The sequence below is a fragment of the Moschus berezovskii genome, chromosome 6 (assembly GCF_049115385.1).
Source record: "Moschus berezovskii isolate FMDL1 chromosome 6, NW_MosBer_1.0, whole genome shotgun sequence".
Classification (NCBI taxonomy): domain Eukaryota; kingdom Metazoa; phylum Chordata; class Mammalia; order Artiodactyla; family Moschidae; genus Moschus; species Moschus berezovskii.
Genome location: NC_142465.1, coordinates 35,629,637 through 35,646,395, shown reverse-complemented (window position 1 = coordinate 35,646,395; position 16,759 = coordinate 35,629,637). Strand labels below are relative to the sequence as shown.

The 16,759-nt window shown below is 40.1% G+C and overlaps 1 protein-coding gene across 1 annotated transcript; it reads left to right on the top strand.

The window, feature by feature from the left end:
* Positions 1 to 7,095: 7,095 nt before the first annotated feature.
* Positions 7,096 to 8,070, top strand: LOC129536660 (olfactory receptor 8S1-like). Its single transcript, XM_055395703.2, has one exon. The coding sequence runs from the start codon at positions 7,135 to 7,137 to the stop codon at positions 8,068 to 8,070; it is 936 nt and encodes a 311-aa protein (XP_055251678.2). The 5' UTR covers positions 7,096 to 7,134.
* Positions 8,071 to 16,759: the final 8,689 nt, after the last annotated feature.

Genomic DNA, 16,759 nt, shown 5'->3' with positions numbered 1-16,759 from the left:
TTCTTCTGTAAATATTTTCTTCATTATCTATTTTATCTATCTTAATATATAGCAGTCAATTTCTCAAGGTCTTTAACAAACTCACCTTATTACATTGGTCTGATCACAGTTTTTCTTAACTTCATCATTGACCTCCCTCAGGTGAAGCTTTTTCTTAATTGCTGTCAAAAACCAGAGTAAATTTTCTTAAAAATTCAATAAGCACTGTAACCCTCCATGAATGTACCTTCCATGAATAATAGGCTATTATATCTATTGCTTTCCTGGGCTTAAAGTGGGGCATAAAATCCATATATATGTGTAACTCCAGGAGTCAGCATTCCTTAGAAGATCTAGGTCATAGGGTGATCTGTTGTTATCACTCTGAAAGAGGCTGGTTATAGTCAGCATTCTAGTATCACTTGGATGACAGTGAATGAGAGAAAAAATACTAAAGACTCAGGCATATACCTTAACAAGGGAAAAGGAAAGGGCACAGTAGTATAATAGCATACAGGCAGTCCTATAGAATTCAAGGCTATCCTCTCTATCATATCTAAAGACTGTTCCTACAAGGCAGATGAAAATAGAGGCAGGACAGATTTTTTAGAGGAAATTTTATTTCATTTTATTGTTATATTTCATTTGGTGGGACGTTTTGGGATCTCAAGTCCAGGAGGCAGCAAGAGAGAACTATTCCAAGGAAGCTAGGGGAAGGGGACCCGAGATATACAGGAGTTTTGCAATAAAGGGCAGGTAGTCCAAGGAGGCCTTACAAATAGCTGTGAAAAGAAGAGAAGTGAAAAGCAAAGGAGAAAAGGAAAGATAAAAGCATCTGAATGCAGAGTTCCAAAGAATAGCAAGGAGAGATAAGAAAGCCTTCCTCAGTGATCAATGCAAGGAAATAAAGGAAAACAACACAATGGGAAAGACTAGAGATCTCTTCAAGAAAACTGGAGATACCAAAGGAACATTTCTTGCAAAGACGGGCACAATAAAGGACAGAAATTGTATGGATCTAACTGAAGAAGAAGATATTAAGAAGAGGTGGCAAGAATACACAGAAGAACTGTACAAAAAAGATCTTCATGACCCAGATAATCACGATGGTATGATCACTCACCTAGAGCCAGACATCTTGGAAAGTGAAGTCAAGTGGGCCTTAGAAAGCATCACTATGAACAAAGCTAGTGGAGGTGATGGAATTCCAGTTGAGCTATTTCAAATCCTGAAAGATGATGCTGTGAAAGTGCTGCACTCAATATGCCAGCAAATTTGGAAAACTCAGCAGTGGCCATAGGACTGGAAAAAGTCAGTTTTCATTCCAATCCCAAAGAAAGACAATGCCAAAGAATGCTCAAACTACCACACAATTGAACTCATCTCACACACTAGTAAAGTCATGCTCAAAATTCTCCAAGCCAGGCCTCAGCAATACATGAACCATGAACTTCCAGATGTTCAATCTGGTTTTAGAAAAGGCAGAAGAACCAGAGATCAAATTGCCAACATCCACTGGATCATCGAAAAAGCGAGAGAATTCCAGAAAAACATCTATTTCTGCCTTACTGACTATGCCAAAGCCATTAACTGTGTGGATCACAATAAACTGTGGAAAATTCTGAAAGAGATCGGAATACCAGGCCACCTGACCTGCCTCCTGAGAAACCTATATGCAGGTCAGGAAGCAAGTTAGAATTGGACATGGAACAACAGACTGGTTCCAAATAGGAAAAGGAGTACATCAAGGTTGTACATTGTCACCCTGCTTATTTAACTTATATGCAGAGTACATCATGAGGAAAGCCGGGCTGGAAGAAGCACAGGCTGGAATCAAGATTGCCGGGAGAAATATCAATAAATTCAGATATGCAGATGACACCACCCTTATGGCAGAAAGTGAAGAGGAACTCAAAAGCCTCTTGATGAAACTGAAAGAGGAGAGTGAAAAAGTTGACTTAAAGCTCAACATTCAGAAAACTAAGATCATGGCATCTGGTCCCATCACTTCATGGCAAATAGATGGGGAAACAGTGGAAACAGTGTCAGACTTTATTTTTTGGGCTCCAAAATCACTGTGGATGCTGACTGCAGGCATGAAATTAAAAGACACTTAGTCCTTGGAAGGAAAGTTATGACCAAACTAGATAGCATATTAAAAAGCACAGACATTACTTTGCCAACCAAGGTCTGTCTAGTCAAGGCTATGGTTTTTCCAGTGGTCATGTATGGATGTGAGAGTTGGCTTCTGTGAAGAAGCCGATCACCGAAGAATTGATGCTTTTGAACTGTGGTGTTGGAGAAGACTCTTGAGAGTCCCTTGGACTGCAAGGAGATCCAACCAGTCCTTCCTAAAGGAGATCAGTCCTGGGTGTTCATTGGAAGGACTGATGCTAAAGCTGAAACTCCAATACTTTGGCCACCTCATGCGAAGAGTTGACTCACTGGAAAAGATCCTGATGCTGGGAAGGATTGGGGGCAGGAGGAATAGGGGATGACAGAGAACGAGATGGCTGGATGGCATCACCGACTCGATAGACTTGAGTTTGAGTGAACTCTGGGAGTTGACGATGGACAGGGAGGCCTGGTGTGCTGTGATTCATGGTGTTGCAAAGATTTGGACACGACTGTGCAACTGAACTGAACTGAGTCTGAATATCTAAAGATTATTGTTAATTAATATATATATATATATATATCTTACGTAAAGGAATTCAGCACTTTTCTATGTTGGGAAGATGCAAGAGCCTGGGCTCACTAAAATCATTTCTTTTATAAGCTCCCTAATTATGTGGAGCCAGTATCCTGTGTTTTCACATCCTGAGTTTCCTCAGGGCTCAATGTAAGGAGTGGCTGCAGTCTGACGGCTGCTAGATGGAAGGTATTCTTTCCTTCCTCAGTGAGAGGGACTCTTTTAAAGTAACCAGTTCGTGATGATGTTTCTCATTTAAATATAATTTTTACACATTTTATCTCTTTATTGTTGAAGTATTAGTAACTTAATTTTTTGTTATTATGTTAAGTAATTTAGTTGTAAAAGAGGATACAGTTTAAATAATAATTTTAAATGGACAAACAACAGATTCTGGTGTGTGTATAACAGTATTTCATTGTGGTTTAAATCGCATCTCCTTTTCTTGGGCTCCAAAATCAATGCAGATGGTTACTGCAGTCATGAAATTAAAAGGCACTTGCTCCTTGAAAGAAAAGTGATAACAGCTCTAGACAGCATATTAAAAAGCAAAGACATTACTTTGCCAACAAAGGTCTGTCTAGTCAAAGCTATGGTTTTTCCAGTAGTCATGTATGGATGTGAGATTTGGACCATAAACAAGGCTGAGCACTGAAGAACAGATGCTTTTAAACTGTGGTGTTGGAAAAGATTCTTGAGAGTCCCTTGGACTTCAAGGAGATCCAACCAGTCGATCCGAAAGGAAATCAATCCTGAAGATTCATTGGAAGGACTGAAGCTGAAGCTGAAACTCCAATACTTTGGCCACCTGATGTGAGGAACTAACTCATTGGAAACGACCCTGATGCTGGGAAAGATTGAAGGCAGGAGGAGAAGGGGACGACAGAGGATGAGATGGTTGGATGGCATCACTGACTCAATGGGTTTGAGTAAGCTCTGGGAGTTGGTGATGGACAGGGAAGCCTTGCATGCTGCAGTCTATGGGGTCACAAGGAGTCAGATACAACTGAGCAATTGAACAACATACATGAATAGTCTTAAAGACATATAAGACAAAGGTGGTAAAGAGAAAATAAATATAAAATTGGAATTCCATATAGATTAACAAAAAATTGAATGCCTAAAAAACAGTACATTTATTATCCCAAACATCTATTATATTTCTTTTGCTTACTAGTTTAATTGGCAAGTGACAGTAGGGAATAATTATTAGGTCACAAAAGTCTAGTTTGAAGGAAAACCTTTTAACTCACTGTAACAAACAAATAGAAATTTTGGTTTATATGAGATTATTCCTACTTAAGACTATAATAAACTTATTAACAAGCATTCCCCTAAACGCTCCCAAACATGGGAGCACACAAATTTTAACACAGCCCTGCTTAAGAATCTAACTAGATCTATCAAAGTAAATAAAATTAGAACAGACAGTTTAAGAAAATGATTATCCTTATTAACTTTTTTTGTCTTTTTACTTAATTTGATCAACAAAATACTTTTACACAGCAAGCTTAACTGGAGGTGATTTCACCAGAGAGAAGACATAGCCCTTGGAGTGTCACTTGTAAACTATTGCTTTCCTGCTTGGGGAGCCAGATAAATACCCCTTTGGCCCTTCTTATCTCTAACTCCCACTAGCCCAGGTGATTTTAGAATTAATATTTAAAGGTCATTGCATCACCTAGACATTCCAAAGGACACACCTAAGAGACCCGTCTTGGTCCTTACAAAACTCAGTGTTGAAAACAGTTCTTGAAAACTAAGTCCAACTTCAGATGGTGACTATGTGATATAAAAGCTGTGCCCTTATCACCTCCTGGGCTGCTAAGGGCAAGGAATCAAACCAGCCAACTGCCTAAACATAGCTGCTCTGTGGAATGGTTAAACTCGAATAATACTGTGTGTGGCTGGGATGTGACACTGGACACAAAGAAAACTAAGGTGTATTTGAGACCTACTGAAAGAAAACTGCTCTCTGGCCACATAAGTTTATTAGTGTAGAATTCAGTGAAACATATCATCACTGGGATTTTATAAATTCTCCCATGATACAAGACTTAGAAACCCTTTACTTGGAAGATGAATCATCTTCCTTCTTAATGCTGCTGCTGCTGCTGCTAAGTCGCTTCAGTCGTGTCCGACTCTGTGCGACCCCATAGACGGCAGCCCACCAGGCTCCGCCGTCCCTGGGATTCTCCAGGCAAGAACACTGGAGTGGGTTGCCATTGCCTTCTCCACAGATGAATCTAAATAAAAGTTCTGCAGCCACACTGGAAAGCAGAGTGCCTTATCCAACAGGATGTACAGGTAATCTGCTTTGGGGAAGTGGGGAGGATTCTGAGGTGGGTTTATGGCTAAGGGGTTAATGAGTAGGAATCAGAATCGCCCTTTGGCTGAGCTTTGGACTTGCTGGGAATGGACAGGACCAGGAAACTGACTGAGCCACCTCTGAGTCCTGTGGGGAACCGAAGACCAGACTTCCAGGTGTGAGGACAAAGCTGGAAATCACTGGTAAAATATTCAGCATTCAAGTAAAAAGAGCCTTGTTGTAATCAAGACCCAAAGACTTATGAGAAACAGAGTTGAGAGTCATGAACAGAATCTGGCCATGGAGGAGAAATGGGATATGGAGAGTGAGGACAGTATCTAAGGACGAAAGACAGAAGTTCATCTAAATATCTGTGCAAAAGAGGAATATGAGTGAATGCTCTATTCCTATTTTAAACAGGCCTCTGAATGTTAGCAGAAAAAAATGGGTAGAGATTTCCTCCTAAAGGACAGACAGTAGCCGCAGCAGGTATTTCCAATAGAAGGTAAGATCTCTGAGTCAAACTCTCACTGTCCTACAGGATTAATTTCCAAACCTGTTTGCTACACTATATTGGAGGGAGGTCTAGAATGTGCGATACTGGGAAGAGTCCCCTTTCCTGGCTGCTACTCTTTCCTACTATTTCTTTTCCTCTCAAGCACTCCTCTTGCTGACTTTCCTAGAGATTTCAACCTGACCTGGGAACACATCCATCCTAGTAATGCTCCTCCAGGTGGGCCCAGGGGTTCACACTGAGTCCCACCCACTTTTTTTCCCCAGTCATCTCTTTAGTCTTACAGCTATACTTACAGTAAAAAATACTTATATATATATATATATATATATAGCGGAAATACTTTTATTTCCTCCTTTCTGAGTGAAAGTACCCACAGTAATTACAAATTGCTCTCCTTCAAAATAATTCTAAAATTTACTTTACAACTGTGTTCATACACTTCTCTTGGTAAATGTATATAAAGTATATACAGGTATGTAAAGTTAAGTACAACAGCAATATTAACATAAACAACTTGAGTCTTTAATAGAGTTTCACCATATGTAAGAATTTAGGTGACTTTTGTCTAGACTTACAATCTCAAATAATAACAGTAATGGACAGTTAGGAGTAGATGCTTTTAAGAACTTTATATATAATCTCATATTTAATCCTAGAACCTTTCTCAGTACTGTTATTAATTTGCATTTTCAGTTCAGTTCAGTTCAGTCGCTTAGTCATGTCCGACTCTTTGCGACCCCATGAATCACAGCATGCCAGGTCTCCCTGTCCATCAACCAACTCCCGGAGTTCACTCAAACTCATGTCCATCGAATCGGTGATGCCATCCAGCCATCTCATTCTCTGTCGTCCCCGTCTCCTCCTGCCCCAAATCCCTCCTAGCATCAGACTCTTTTCCAATTTGCATTTTAGTTATATGCATCGTGTACAAAGTCATGTACCTAATTAAAGACAGAGCTGAGATTTGAGCCTAGTCTGATGCAGGAGCCCACATTTTTAGCCACTGTCTCTGATGCCCATTCATTCCCTAGGTGTCAGCATCTTAGAACTGATTTTGTGCTCAGTTACTCTGTCGTATCCAGCTCCTTGTGACTGTAGCCCACTAGGTTCTTCTATCCATGGAATTTTCCAGGCAAGAATACTGGAGCAGGTTGCCATTATGTTAAACCAAATATAACTTGATTTTTCTCTGAGTTTTTGAATACAAACTTCATGTTCATGCAAACTAAATATCTGTCAGAAACATTTTCCAAGGGCAATCATATTGCTTTCTTAAGAATACTGTCAGGTTCACTCAGTGTAGTGTCATTACTGGCCCTCACTAAATCTCAATTTGAGTTCCCATTGTAGTAATTACAGTTATATATTTACTCTTCATATGTATATTCTTCAATGGATATAGTATCTTGATCATCTTTTTGTTTCAAGCGATTGACACAAACTGAGGTCATAATAGAAAGCAAAAACATTTACAAATAATAGTGATATGAACAGAGGACAAATACAATGGAAAAATTCCAGTCTATCCTGAGGTCACCGAGGAAAACCCCCTGTTATCAGAGGAGGGGAGAGGTCTGGGGAAATAGACTTTTGACTCCCATGCCTGTTTACATTATTTCTAGGGAAAGGCCTTTGTAAATGGACTTGAGGAACCACAGCACTGTCACAAAGTTCATCCTCCTCGGACCGTCTGCCAACCCTCACACGCAGGCTCTGCTCTTTGTGCTATTCCTGGGGATTTACCTTCTGACAATAATGGGGAACTTGATGACGCTGCTGGTCAAGGTTGATTCCCACCTCCACACGCCCATGTACCGCTTCCTGAGCCACCTCTCTTTCACTGACATCTGCTTCTCTTCAGTCACAGTGCCCAAGATGTTGGAGAACCTCCTGTCTCGAAGGAAAACAATATCAATAGAGGGCTGCCTGGCTCAGGTCTTCTTCATGTTTGTTGCTGCAGGGATCGAAGCCTGCCTGCTCTCAGTGATGGCCTATGACCACTATGCCACGATCTGCCACCCTCTGTTCTATGGACAGATCATGAGTAAACAGCTGTACATGCAGCTTGTGTGGGGCTCGTGGGGCCTGGGCTTTCTGGACGCACTCATCAACATCTTCCTAGCTCTGAACATGATCTTCTGTGAAGCCAAAATCATCCCTCACTACAGCTGTGAAATGCCCTCTCTCCTCTCCCTGTCCAGCTCTGATATCTCTAGAAACCTCATTGCCTTGCTCTGTTCCACTCTGCTGCATGGGCTGGGAGCCTTCTTTTTGGTCTTCCTATCCTATGCCCGCATTATCACCACCATCCTGAGCATCAGCTCTACCTCAGGCAGAAGCAAGGCCTTCTCCACCTGCTCTTCCCACCTCACTGCAGTGACACTGTACTTTGGCTCAGGTTTGCTCCGCCATCTCATGCCAAATTCAGGATGCCCTGCAGAATTGATCTTCTCTGTGCAATATACTCTCATCACGCTCATGCTGAATCCCCTCATTTACAGTTTGAAAAACGAGGAGGTGATGGTGGCTCTGAAAAGAACTTTGGGAAAGTATTTGCAGCATATCAAGTGCTGAAATGAAAACATAGGATAGTGAAGAACTGGAATAAATCTGCATAGAAAAGGACATTAGGTGAGTTTGCAGTAGTAAGAAGCTCTCTTGAGTACTTACAACGTCAGATGCTACAACCTACATTAGAAATGACATGAGAGAGTGGCATAAAGTTATAGGAAGGGAAGCTCCCTTTATTTTCTCTTAAAAGAAAAGCAAATTGTTAAATAATCACCTTAATCTAGAAAATTTTGTTATGAACAAATTGATCCATTTTTCTCTTTCTGAAACATCTGTTTTAGTAAAATTATTAGTTTCATGAATCTATCATTATTTTTACCAGCTCTGGAGAATATGCTAAAAGCCATACATTTGATAAGAACGTAGGGTCCGGATCTTTAAGAGAAAAAAGTCATAGGTAAGGGTAGAGGGTTGAAAATAAAAGAAGTCCAACTGGGTGGATATAGAAGACAGGCATAAAAAGCTAAAAGTTCTGCAGAGAGACAATGAATGTACAGAGATGGAGCTCAGACTTGGATAAAATTTCTAAGAACTCATGTATGTGCAGTGAAAAGTGAAAGTGAAAGTCGCTCAGTCGTGTCCGACTCTTTGCAACTCCATTATACAGTTCATGGAATTCTCCAGGCCAGAATACTGGTATGGGTAGCCTATCCCTTTTCCAGTGGATCTTACCGACCCAGGACTCAAACCAGGGTCTCCTTCATTGCAGGTGGATTCTTTCCCAACTGAGCTATCAGGAAAGCCCTCATGTATGTGCATTCAGTTCAGTTCAGTTCAGTCGCTCAGTCGTGTCCAACTCTTTGCGACCCCATGAATCACAGCACGCCAGGCCTCCCTATCCATCACCAACTCCCGGAGTACACTCAAACTCATGTCCATCGAGCTGGTGATGCCATCCAGCCATCTCATTCTCTGTTGCCCCCGTCTCCTCCCGCCCCCAATCCCTCCCAGCATCAGAGTCTTTTCCAGTGAGTCAACTCGTCGCATGAGGTGGCCAAAGTATTGGAGTTTCAGCTTTAGCATCAGTCCTTCCAATGAACACCCAGGACTGATCTCCCTTAGAATGGACTGGTTGGATCTCCTTGCAGTCCAAGGGACTCTCAAGAGTCTTCTCCAGCACCACAGTTCAAAAACATCAATTCTTCACCGCTCAGATTTCTTCACAGTCCAACTCTCACATCCATACATGACCACGGGAAAAACCATAGCCTTGACTAGATGGACCTTGGTTGGCAAAGTAATGTCTCTGCTTTTTAATATGCTATCTAGGTTGGTCATAACTTTCCTTCCAAGGAGTAAGCGTCTTTCAATTTCATGGCTCCAATCAGCATCCGCAGTGATTTTGGAGCCCAAAAAAATAAAGTCTGACACTGTTTCCCCATCTATTTCCCATGAAGTGATGAGACCAGATGCCATGATCTTTGTTTTCTGAATGTTGAGCTTCAAGCCAACCTTTTCACTCTCCTCTTTCACTTTCATCAAGAGGCTTTTTGTGAGAGGCTACAAGGAGGCTCTGTGGCTCTGGAAACTTTATTTCTCATATAGTCATTATTCAGACTTGCATATTCTCCAATTAGCTGATTTCATCAAGATCTTCCCTGTGTAGAGTGTAGGCAATGTGCCTTAGACAAATAATTTGATCTTATCACATAGGAGTCCTGAAATCATCTTTGTCCCTCACCTCTCAGCTATCAAACAACTGGTCACTGTGTAGGGGCTGATGGTTTGCTGGTTTTAAGGCACTGCATCAATCTCACATAACTCATTGTTACCTATAAGACATAAGACCTATAAGATATAAATCAATTCTCATGCTGCTTCTGCTTTGTTTAATCTGTATTTTGCAATCATCTAAATAACTTTAAAATGAAAAAGGGCAAAAACTAAGCAAAAAATTTTAAATTTACTTAATATTAACTTGCACATTTCTCAGGCCTCTTTCATAAACTCAGTTCCAATTGTCTGATGTAAAGGCTTTTCAACCTCATCTAGCCATTTTTAACTCATAATTGTGGCCTCTTTTCAATTGATTCTCCAGAAAACTCTACATGCATTATCACCTTCCACATGCAAAATATTCAAGGCCTTATTTGGTTTCTTTAACTTAAGGTGAAGCATCAGCTAAACCTCCAAGGTCAGGCTTCTAATGGTGAAGGAACTGCACCCTGGGATGAAAGCTAGTTTTATAGTCAGTGCACAGATGTCACAGGATGACAGTGCTTGAGAGAAAGATACCAACAAACTCAGTCAAATCCTCTTTAGTATAAGTAAAGACATGAACTTAACTGCATGAAGACAGCCCTATAAACCAAGAGGCCCAGTACTGTCCTCTCCTTTGGAGGGGCCATGCCCTTGAACTTCAATGACCATAATGTTACCCCACTGCTTACTAGACTGCCTGATCAGTGAAAGGATTCTGTCTAGGCCTTAAAGAAGCTCTTCTTGCCATTCTCTTAGGGTTTTTTTAATGTCCATCTGGCCTCTAGAAGTTTGAGAAGACCTTGCTCACATATAGTCTTCCCAAGAGGTATAAGTAACTGGTAACAATCCACCATATACCTGCTGCTGCTACTGCTGCTAAGTCACTTCAGTCGTGTCCGACTCTGTGTGACCCCATAGACGGCAGCCCACCAGGCTCCCCCGTCCCTGGGATTCTCCAGGCAAGAACACTGGAGTGGGTTGCCATTTCAGGTTACATTTATGCAGAAATTCTCAGTATTAGTTTACCAGGAACACCATTCCCTTAGTAGACCTGAAGTTTCTTCCTTCAAAAGGTGACCCAAAAAGGCAATAAATATGCCAGAGAATGAGACTCACAAAGTGACAACTCAAGACAAGTTTTTCAATTTTACCTTAATTCATTATGTCCTTTGCTTTTTTACTGTTAAAATCTTTGCAATCTATTTTATTCCTTTTATCATTTTATCTTAAAAATCACACAAAAATGTACAAAACACATCTGTACAAGTTAGAATAATTATGAAATGAACGCACATGTACTCACTCCTCAGCTTAAGAATGTATTCATTTTACAATCTCTTCGCCATGCCTCACAACTGACACTACTCTGAATTTTTAATTAATCCCTTGATTTTCATTATGCAATTTAGTTTAACCTGTTTCTGAATTTAAATAAATAGAATTAAGACATGTATTTTGGAGACTTGAACCTTTTCATCACATGAAGTTATCACCTCTCAGAGATTTTGGCACTCACTTGTGATGTATCTAAAATTACTAACATAGTCTGCTGCCTGTCTTACTAAGGGGTTCTAAGTTTTGGCAACTTCCTCAGGTTAGGGGCTTAGAGACCAAATGTACCTTCTTATAAGACCTACAGAAGTATGTAGAAGAACCGAAATGATGACCTGAATAATTCAGATGGTAAATTCCAACATCCTGGAAATTTTCAGATTCTTAGAAGAATTAATTTAGTTCACTATTTCATTTTGATATGATAGGATCAAAATTCAATAGAATTTGAAAAACCCAGAGATTAAAATAGTTCCTTAAAATTGACCAGTCACTTTTTCTTTGCCTCTGACAACTTAATTGGGTTTAACACCTGAGGCTGAATGTTGCCATTCTGGTCAGAATGCAGATATTCTGGACGTATGAAGAGATGAGAGGATAGGACATTGAATGAGTATCTAACAGGAATTTTATGGGAAAGAGAATGAAGAACTGAGAAACTCCCTGGAATAGCAGGACTGGAACTTGTTACTGTGGGTTCAGAGACTCAGAGTTTGTGTCGTTAGCCAAGGCCAATACTATGAACAAGCCTCAGAGTTCTGGTAGATAGGTCAATATATGGTTGAGAGGCCACCTGCCAATGAGGTCACAGTGAGGAGCGCAATCTGAGCCACAGAGCAGGGTTAAATCTTGGCACACAAAAAAATGAAATGACTTGGATACTTGGATACTGCCACAGCTGGTGTACTGGTTAAGTGATAGACTCTAAAGTTTTGATTGTAGCTTTATCTCTTAGAGCTATGTAACCTTGATTTTTAAACCTTCGGTGAACTCATTACATATTTTTATGGGGAATCAATGTGTTAATACTTAGTAAAATATTTAGATGTGACTGCAACATACACTGTATTATACAGGTAGTTTTTTACATATTTATTTATTTACTTTTGGCTGTGCTGGGTCTTGATTGCTGCACAGGCTTTTCTCTGGTTGTGGTCAGTGGGGGCTACTCTCCAGTTATGGTGTGCAGGTTTCTCATTGCTGCGGAGGCTTCTCTTGCTGCAGAGCCTGGGCTCTAGGGCACAGGCTCAACAGTTGTGACACACAGGCTTAGTTGCTCTGGGGCATGTGGGATCTTCCCCGACCAGGGATTAAATCAATGTCTCCTGCATTAGGAGGCAGATTCTTTGCCACTGGGCCACCAGGGAAGCCCTGTTTTTTACATTTTTAAGTTCCATGTTAGCTCAACAAAGGCATATAGAATTCTCTGACCTGTGTGTGCTTTGTAAGGTATCTTATACATCAAGAACTCAATAAATAATTTTTGAAATAATCAATACTTAGTACAACTCATTGCTAAAACAATGACTAGATATCTGGATAAGGGAAGGAGGAAGGAAGAAGAGGAGAGACGTATGATAAGTGCCGCGATAGTTTCTTGGTGGTGCTGATAGCTTTTCCAATGCATATAGGTGAAGCTCACTAAGTGACATGGAATAAAGTCATCTAGTGTCAAACCAACAGTGCAAGATTCAGAGAATAAGTCTGGTACATTTCAGATTTAGGAATGACAATGAATTGGGGAAGAAGTGCCTGCAGGGAAGCAGAGAGCCAGCCCAGTAAGACGCATCACCCTGAAGCAGAGGAGCATAGCCAGAGAGAAGGATGAATAAGCAGTCTGCTACCAACTGCTACTTGGGAATGCAGTCAGTAAATTTCTTGTAAAGGGAAATTCAGTGCATCAAATAGGTAACTATTCATATAATTTATATATTTCAAGAAGACAGCTGTGGAAAGAATAAGACATAGTATGAGGAGAAGAAAAAAGGAAGCTGAAGATCAGGGATAAAGATATGAGTGGAAAGGAATGGTTCAATTAAGGTCAAAAGTGTGAAAGGAGGATAAACAGAAAGTACAAAAAAAGGATGTTAGAAATTAATCCAAACAATGGTAATCATAATAGATAGAAATGGCTTAATAATAGAATAAATGGCTTACATCCACAGTTAAAAAACAAAACTTATAAGCTGTAGAAAAAATATATATTGTTTAGAGGAGATACCTCTAAAACATAAGGATAAAGAAAATTCAAAAAAATCAAAGAGTGGAAAAAGGCATAAGAGACAAATATAAACCAAATTATTACATTATATCATAGAAAACAAATATGACTAAAGAATTTTATGAGATGAAATGTGTCACCCATAATGATAATAGTTCAAGTGATTTATTAGAAAATGTAATTTTAAATTGGGTCAAAAATTTTAATCTACAGGGAGAAGGGAATCAAAACTGTAACTTAAGGTCACAGAGGAAAACCCACGATTATAGGGTAAGAGGAACAGAAAAAGTCCTATATACAGGAAAAGGGCAGGGATATTATTAGTCAGCCAGAGGGAAAAAAAGATACCCTATCTATAGAGGACCATTTTCTTACACCACATGCAAAAATAAACTCAAAATGGATAAGACTTCAAAGCATAAAACTCTTAGAGGAAAACATAGGTTGTAACCTCTTTGACCCTGATCTTAGCAGTATTTTGGGGGAACTGTCTCCTCAGGCAAAGAAAACAAAAGCAAAAATATATGTCAAACTAAAAAGTTTTTTGCACAGTGAAGAAAACCATCAACAAAGCAAAAAGAAAACCTAGTGAATGGGAGAAGAGATTAGAAGATGATATACCCAATAAGGTTTTAATATCTAAGATTTATAAAGAACTCATACAATTCAGTATCAAACAACAACAGCAAACAATTGAAAAATGGGCAGAAGACCTGAATAGACATTTTTCCAAGAACGACATACAAATAAACGGCCTGTCGGCACATGGAAAGGTACTCAACATCACTAACCACCAGGGAAATGCAAATCAAAACCACAACAGGCTAATCACCTCGCACCTGTCCGAGTGACTGCTATCACAAAGACAAGAAACAACAAGTGTTGGAAAGGATGTGGAGAAAAAGGAATCCTCATGTGCTGTTCGGAGAAGGCAATGGCAAGCCACTCCAGTACTATTGCCTAGAAAATCCCATGGATGGAGGAGCCTGGTAGGCTGCAGTCCGTGGGGTCGCTAAGGGTCGGACACGACTGAGCGACGTCACTTTCACTTTTCACTTTCATACATTGGAGAAGGAAATGGCAACCCACTCCAGTGTTCTTGCCTGGAGAATCCCAGCGACAGGGGAGCCTGGTGGGCTTCCGTCTATGGGGTCACACAGAGTCGGACACGACTGAAGTGACTCAGCAGCAGCAGCAGCAGCATGTGCTGTTAGCGGGAATGTAAATCGGTACAGTCACTACAAATAACAGTATGGAGGTTCCTCAAAAAGCTAAAAATAAATTCAGCAATTCCACTTCTGAGTATCTATCTGAAGAAAATGAAAACACTAATTCAAAAAGCTATGTATATCCCTGTGTTCACTGCAGCACTGTTTATAATACCCAAGATATTGAAGCAACTTAAGTGTCTGTCAAGAGATGAAAGGATAAAGAAGGTAGGTTTTATACACACACACACACACACATATACACACAATGGAATAATATCCAGCCCTAAAAAAAATAAATCTTGTAAACTGTGGTGCCATGGCTTGATCTGGAGGATATTATCTAAGTGAAATAAGTCAGTCGGAGAAAAACAAATACCATATGACTTTTTTAATATATGGATTCTGAAAAACAAAAAAAAATGATCAAAGAAAACAGTAATAGACTAATAAATACAAAGTACCAACTGGTGGTTGCCAGAGTTGGGAGACAGATGGAATAGGTGAGGGGAGTAAGAGGTATAAACTTCCAACTACAAGATAAATATGTGTGTGTGTATGTGTGTGTGTGTGTCCAACTCTTTGTGACCCTACGGGCTGTAGCCTGCCAGGTTCCCCTGTCAATGGAATTTTCCAGGCAAGAATAATGGAGTGGGTTGCCATTTCCTCCTTCAGGGTATCTTCCCTACCCAGGGATTTTTTTTTTTATTTTACAATATTGTATTGGTTTTGCCATAGATTGACATGAATCCACCATGGGTGTACATGTGTTCCCCATCCTGAACCCCCTCCCACCTCCCTCCCCATCCCATCCCTCTGGGTCATCCCATTGCACCAGCCCCAAGCACCCTTTATCATGCATAGAACCTGGACTGGCAATCTGTTTCACATATGATAATATACATGTTTCAATGCTATTCTCCCAAATCATCCCACCCTCACCTTCTCCCACAGAGTCCAAAAGACTGTTCTATACATCTGTGTCTATTTTACTGTCTCGCATACAGGGTTATAGTTACCATCTTTCTAAATTCCATATATATACATTAGTATACTGTATTGGTGTTTTTCTTTCTGGCTTACTTTACTCTGTATAATAGGCTCCAGTTTCATCTACCTCATTAGAACTGATTCAAATATATTCTTTTTAATGGCTGAGTTAATACTCCATTGTGCATATGTACCACAGCTTTCTTATCCATTCGTCTGCTGATGGACATCCAGGTTGCTTCCATGTCCTGGCTATTATAAACAGTGCTGCGATGAATATTGAGGTACACATGTCTCTTTCAATTCTGGTTTCCTTGGTGTGTATGCCCAGCAGTGGGATTACTGGGTCATATGGTAGTTCTATTTCCAGTTTTTAAGGAATCTCCACACTGTTCTCCATAGTGGCCTACCCAGGGAATGAAGTCACGTCTCTTGCATCTCCTGCATTGGCAGGCAGATTCTTTACCACTAGCGCCACCTGGGAACAATGTGATATACATACAGGGAATGTAGTCAATAATATTGTAACAACTTTGTATGGTGACGATTGGTAGTTGGCCTTATCCTGGTGATTATTCTTGCCTGGAGAATCCAAGGGATGGGGGAGCCTGGTCCCCATGTCCTCTATGAGGTCGCATAGATAGGACACAACTGAAGCGACTTAGCAGCAGCAGCAGTGGTGATTATTTCATAATGTATAGAAATATCAAATCACTATGCTGTACACTGAAAACAAATATATGTTAATTATAACAATAAAATAATAAAATAGTATGTGAAATGAGCACAACTATATGTTAGTTGAGAAATGGAAATCAAAACTAGAGTGAGGCAGCACATCACACTAGTCAGAATGGCCATCATTGAGAAGTCCACAGATAATAAATGCTGGAGAGCATGGAGAAAAAGAGACCTTCCTACACTGTTGGTGGGAATGTAACTTGGCACAGCCACTATGAAAAATGTTATGGAGGTTCTTCAAAAAACTAAAGATACAGTTGCCATATCTAGCAGTCTCACCCCTGGGCATATACCCAGACAAAACTATAATTCCAAAAGATACATGTACCCCTATATTCATGGCAGCACTATTCACAGTAGCCAAGACACGGAAAAAACCTAAATATTCATCAACAAATTAATGGATAAAGAAGATGTGGTACATATTCACAATGGAATACTATTCAGTCAGAAAAAATTATGACATAATGCCATGTTGCTTTCAGCAACATGGATGGAC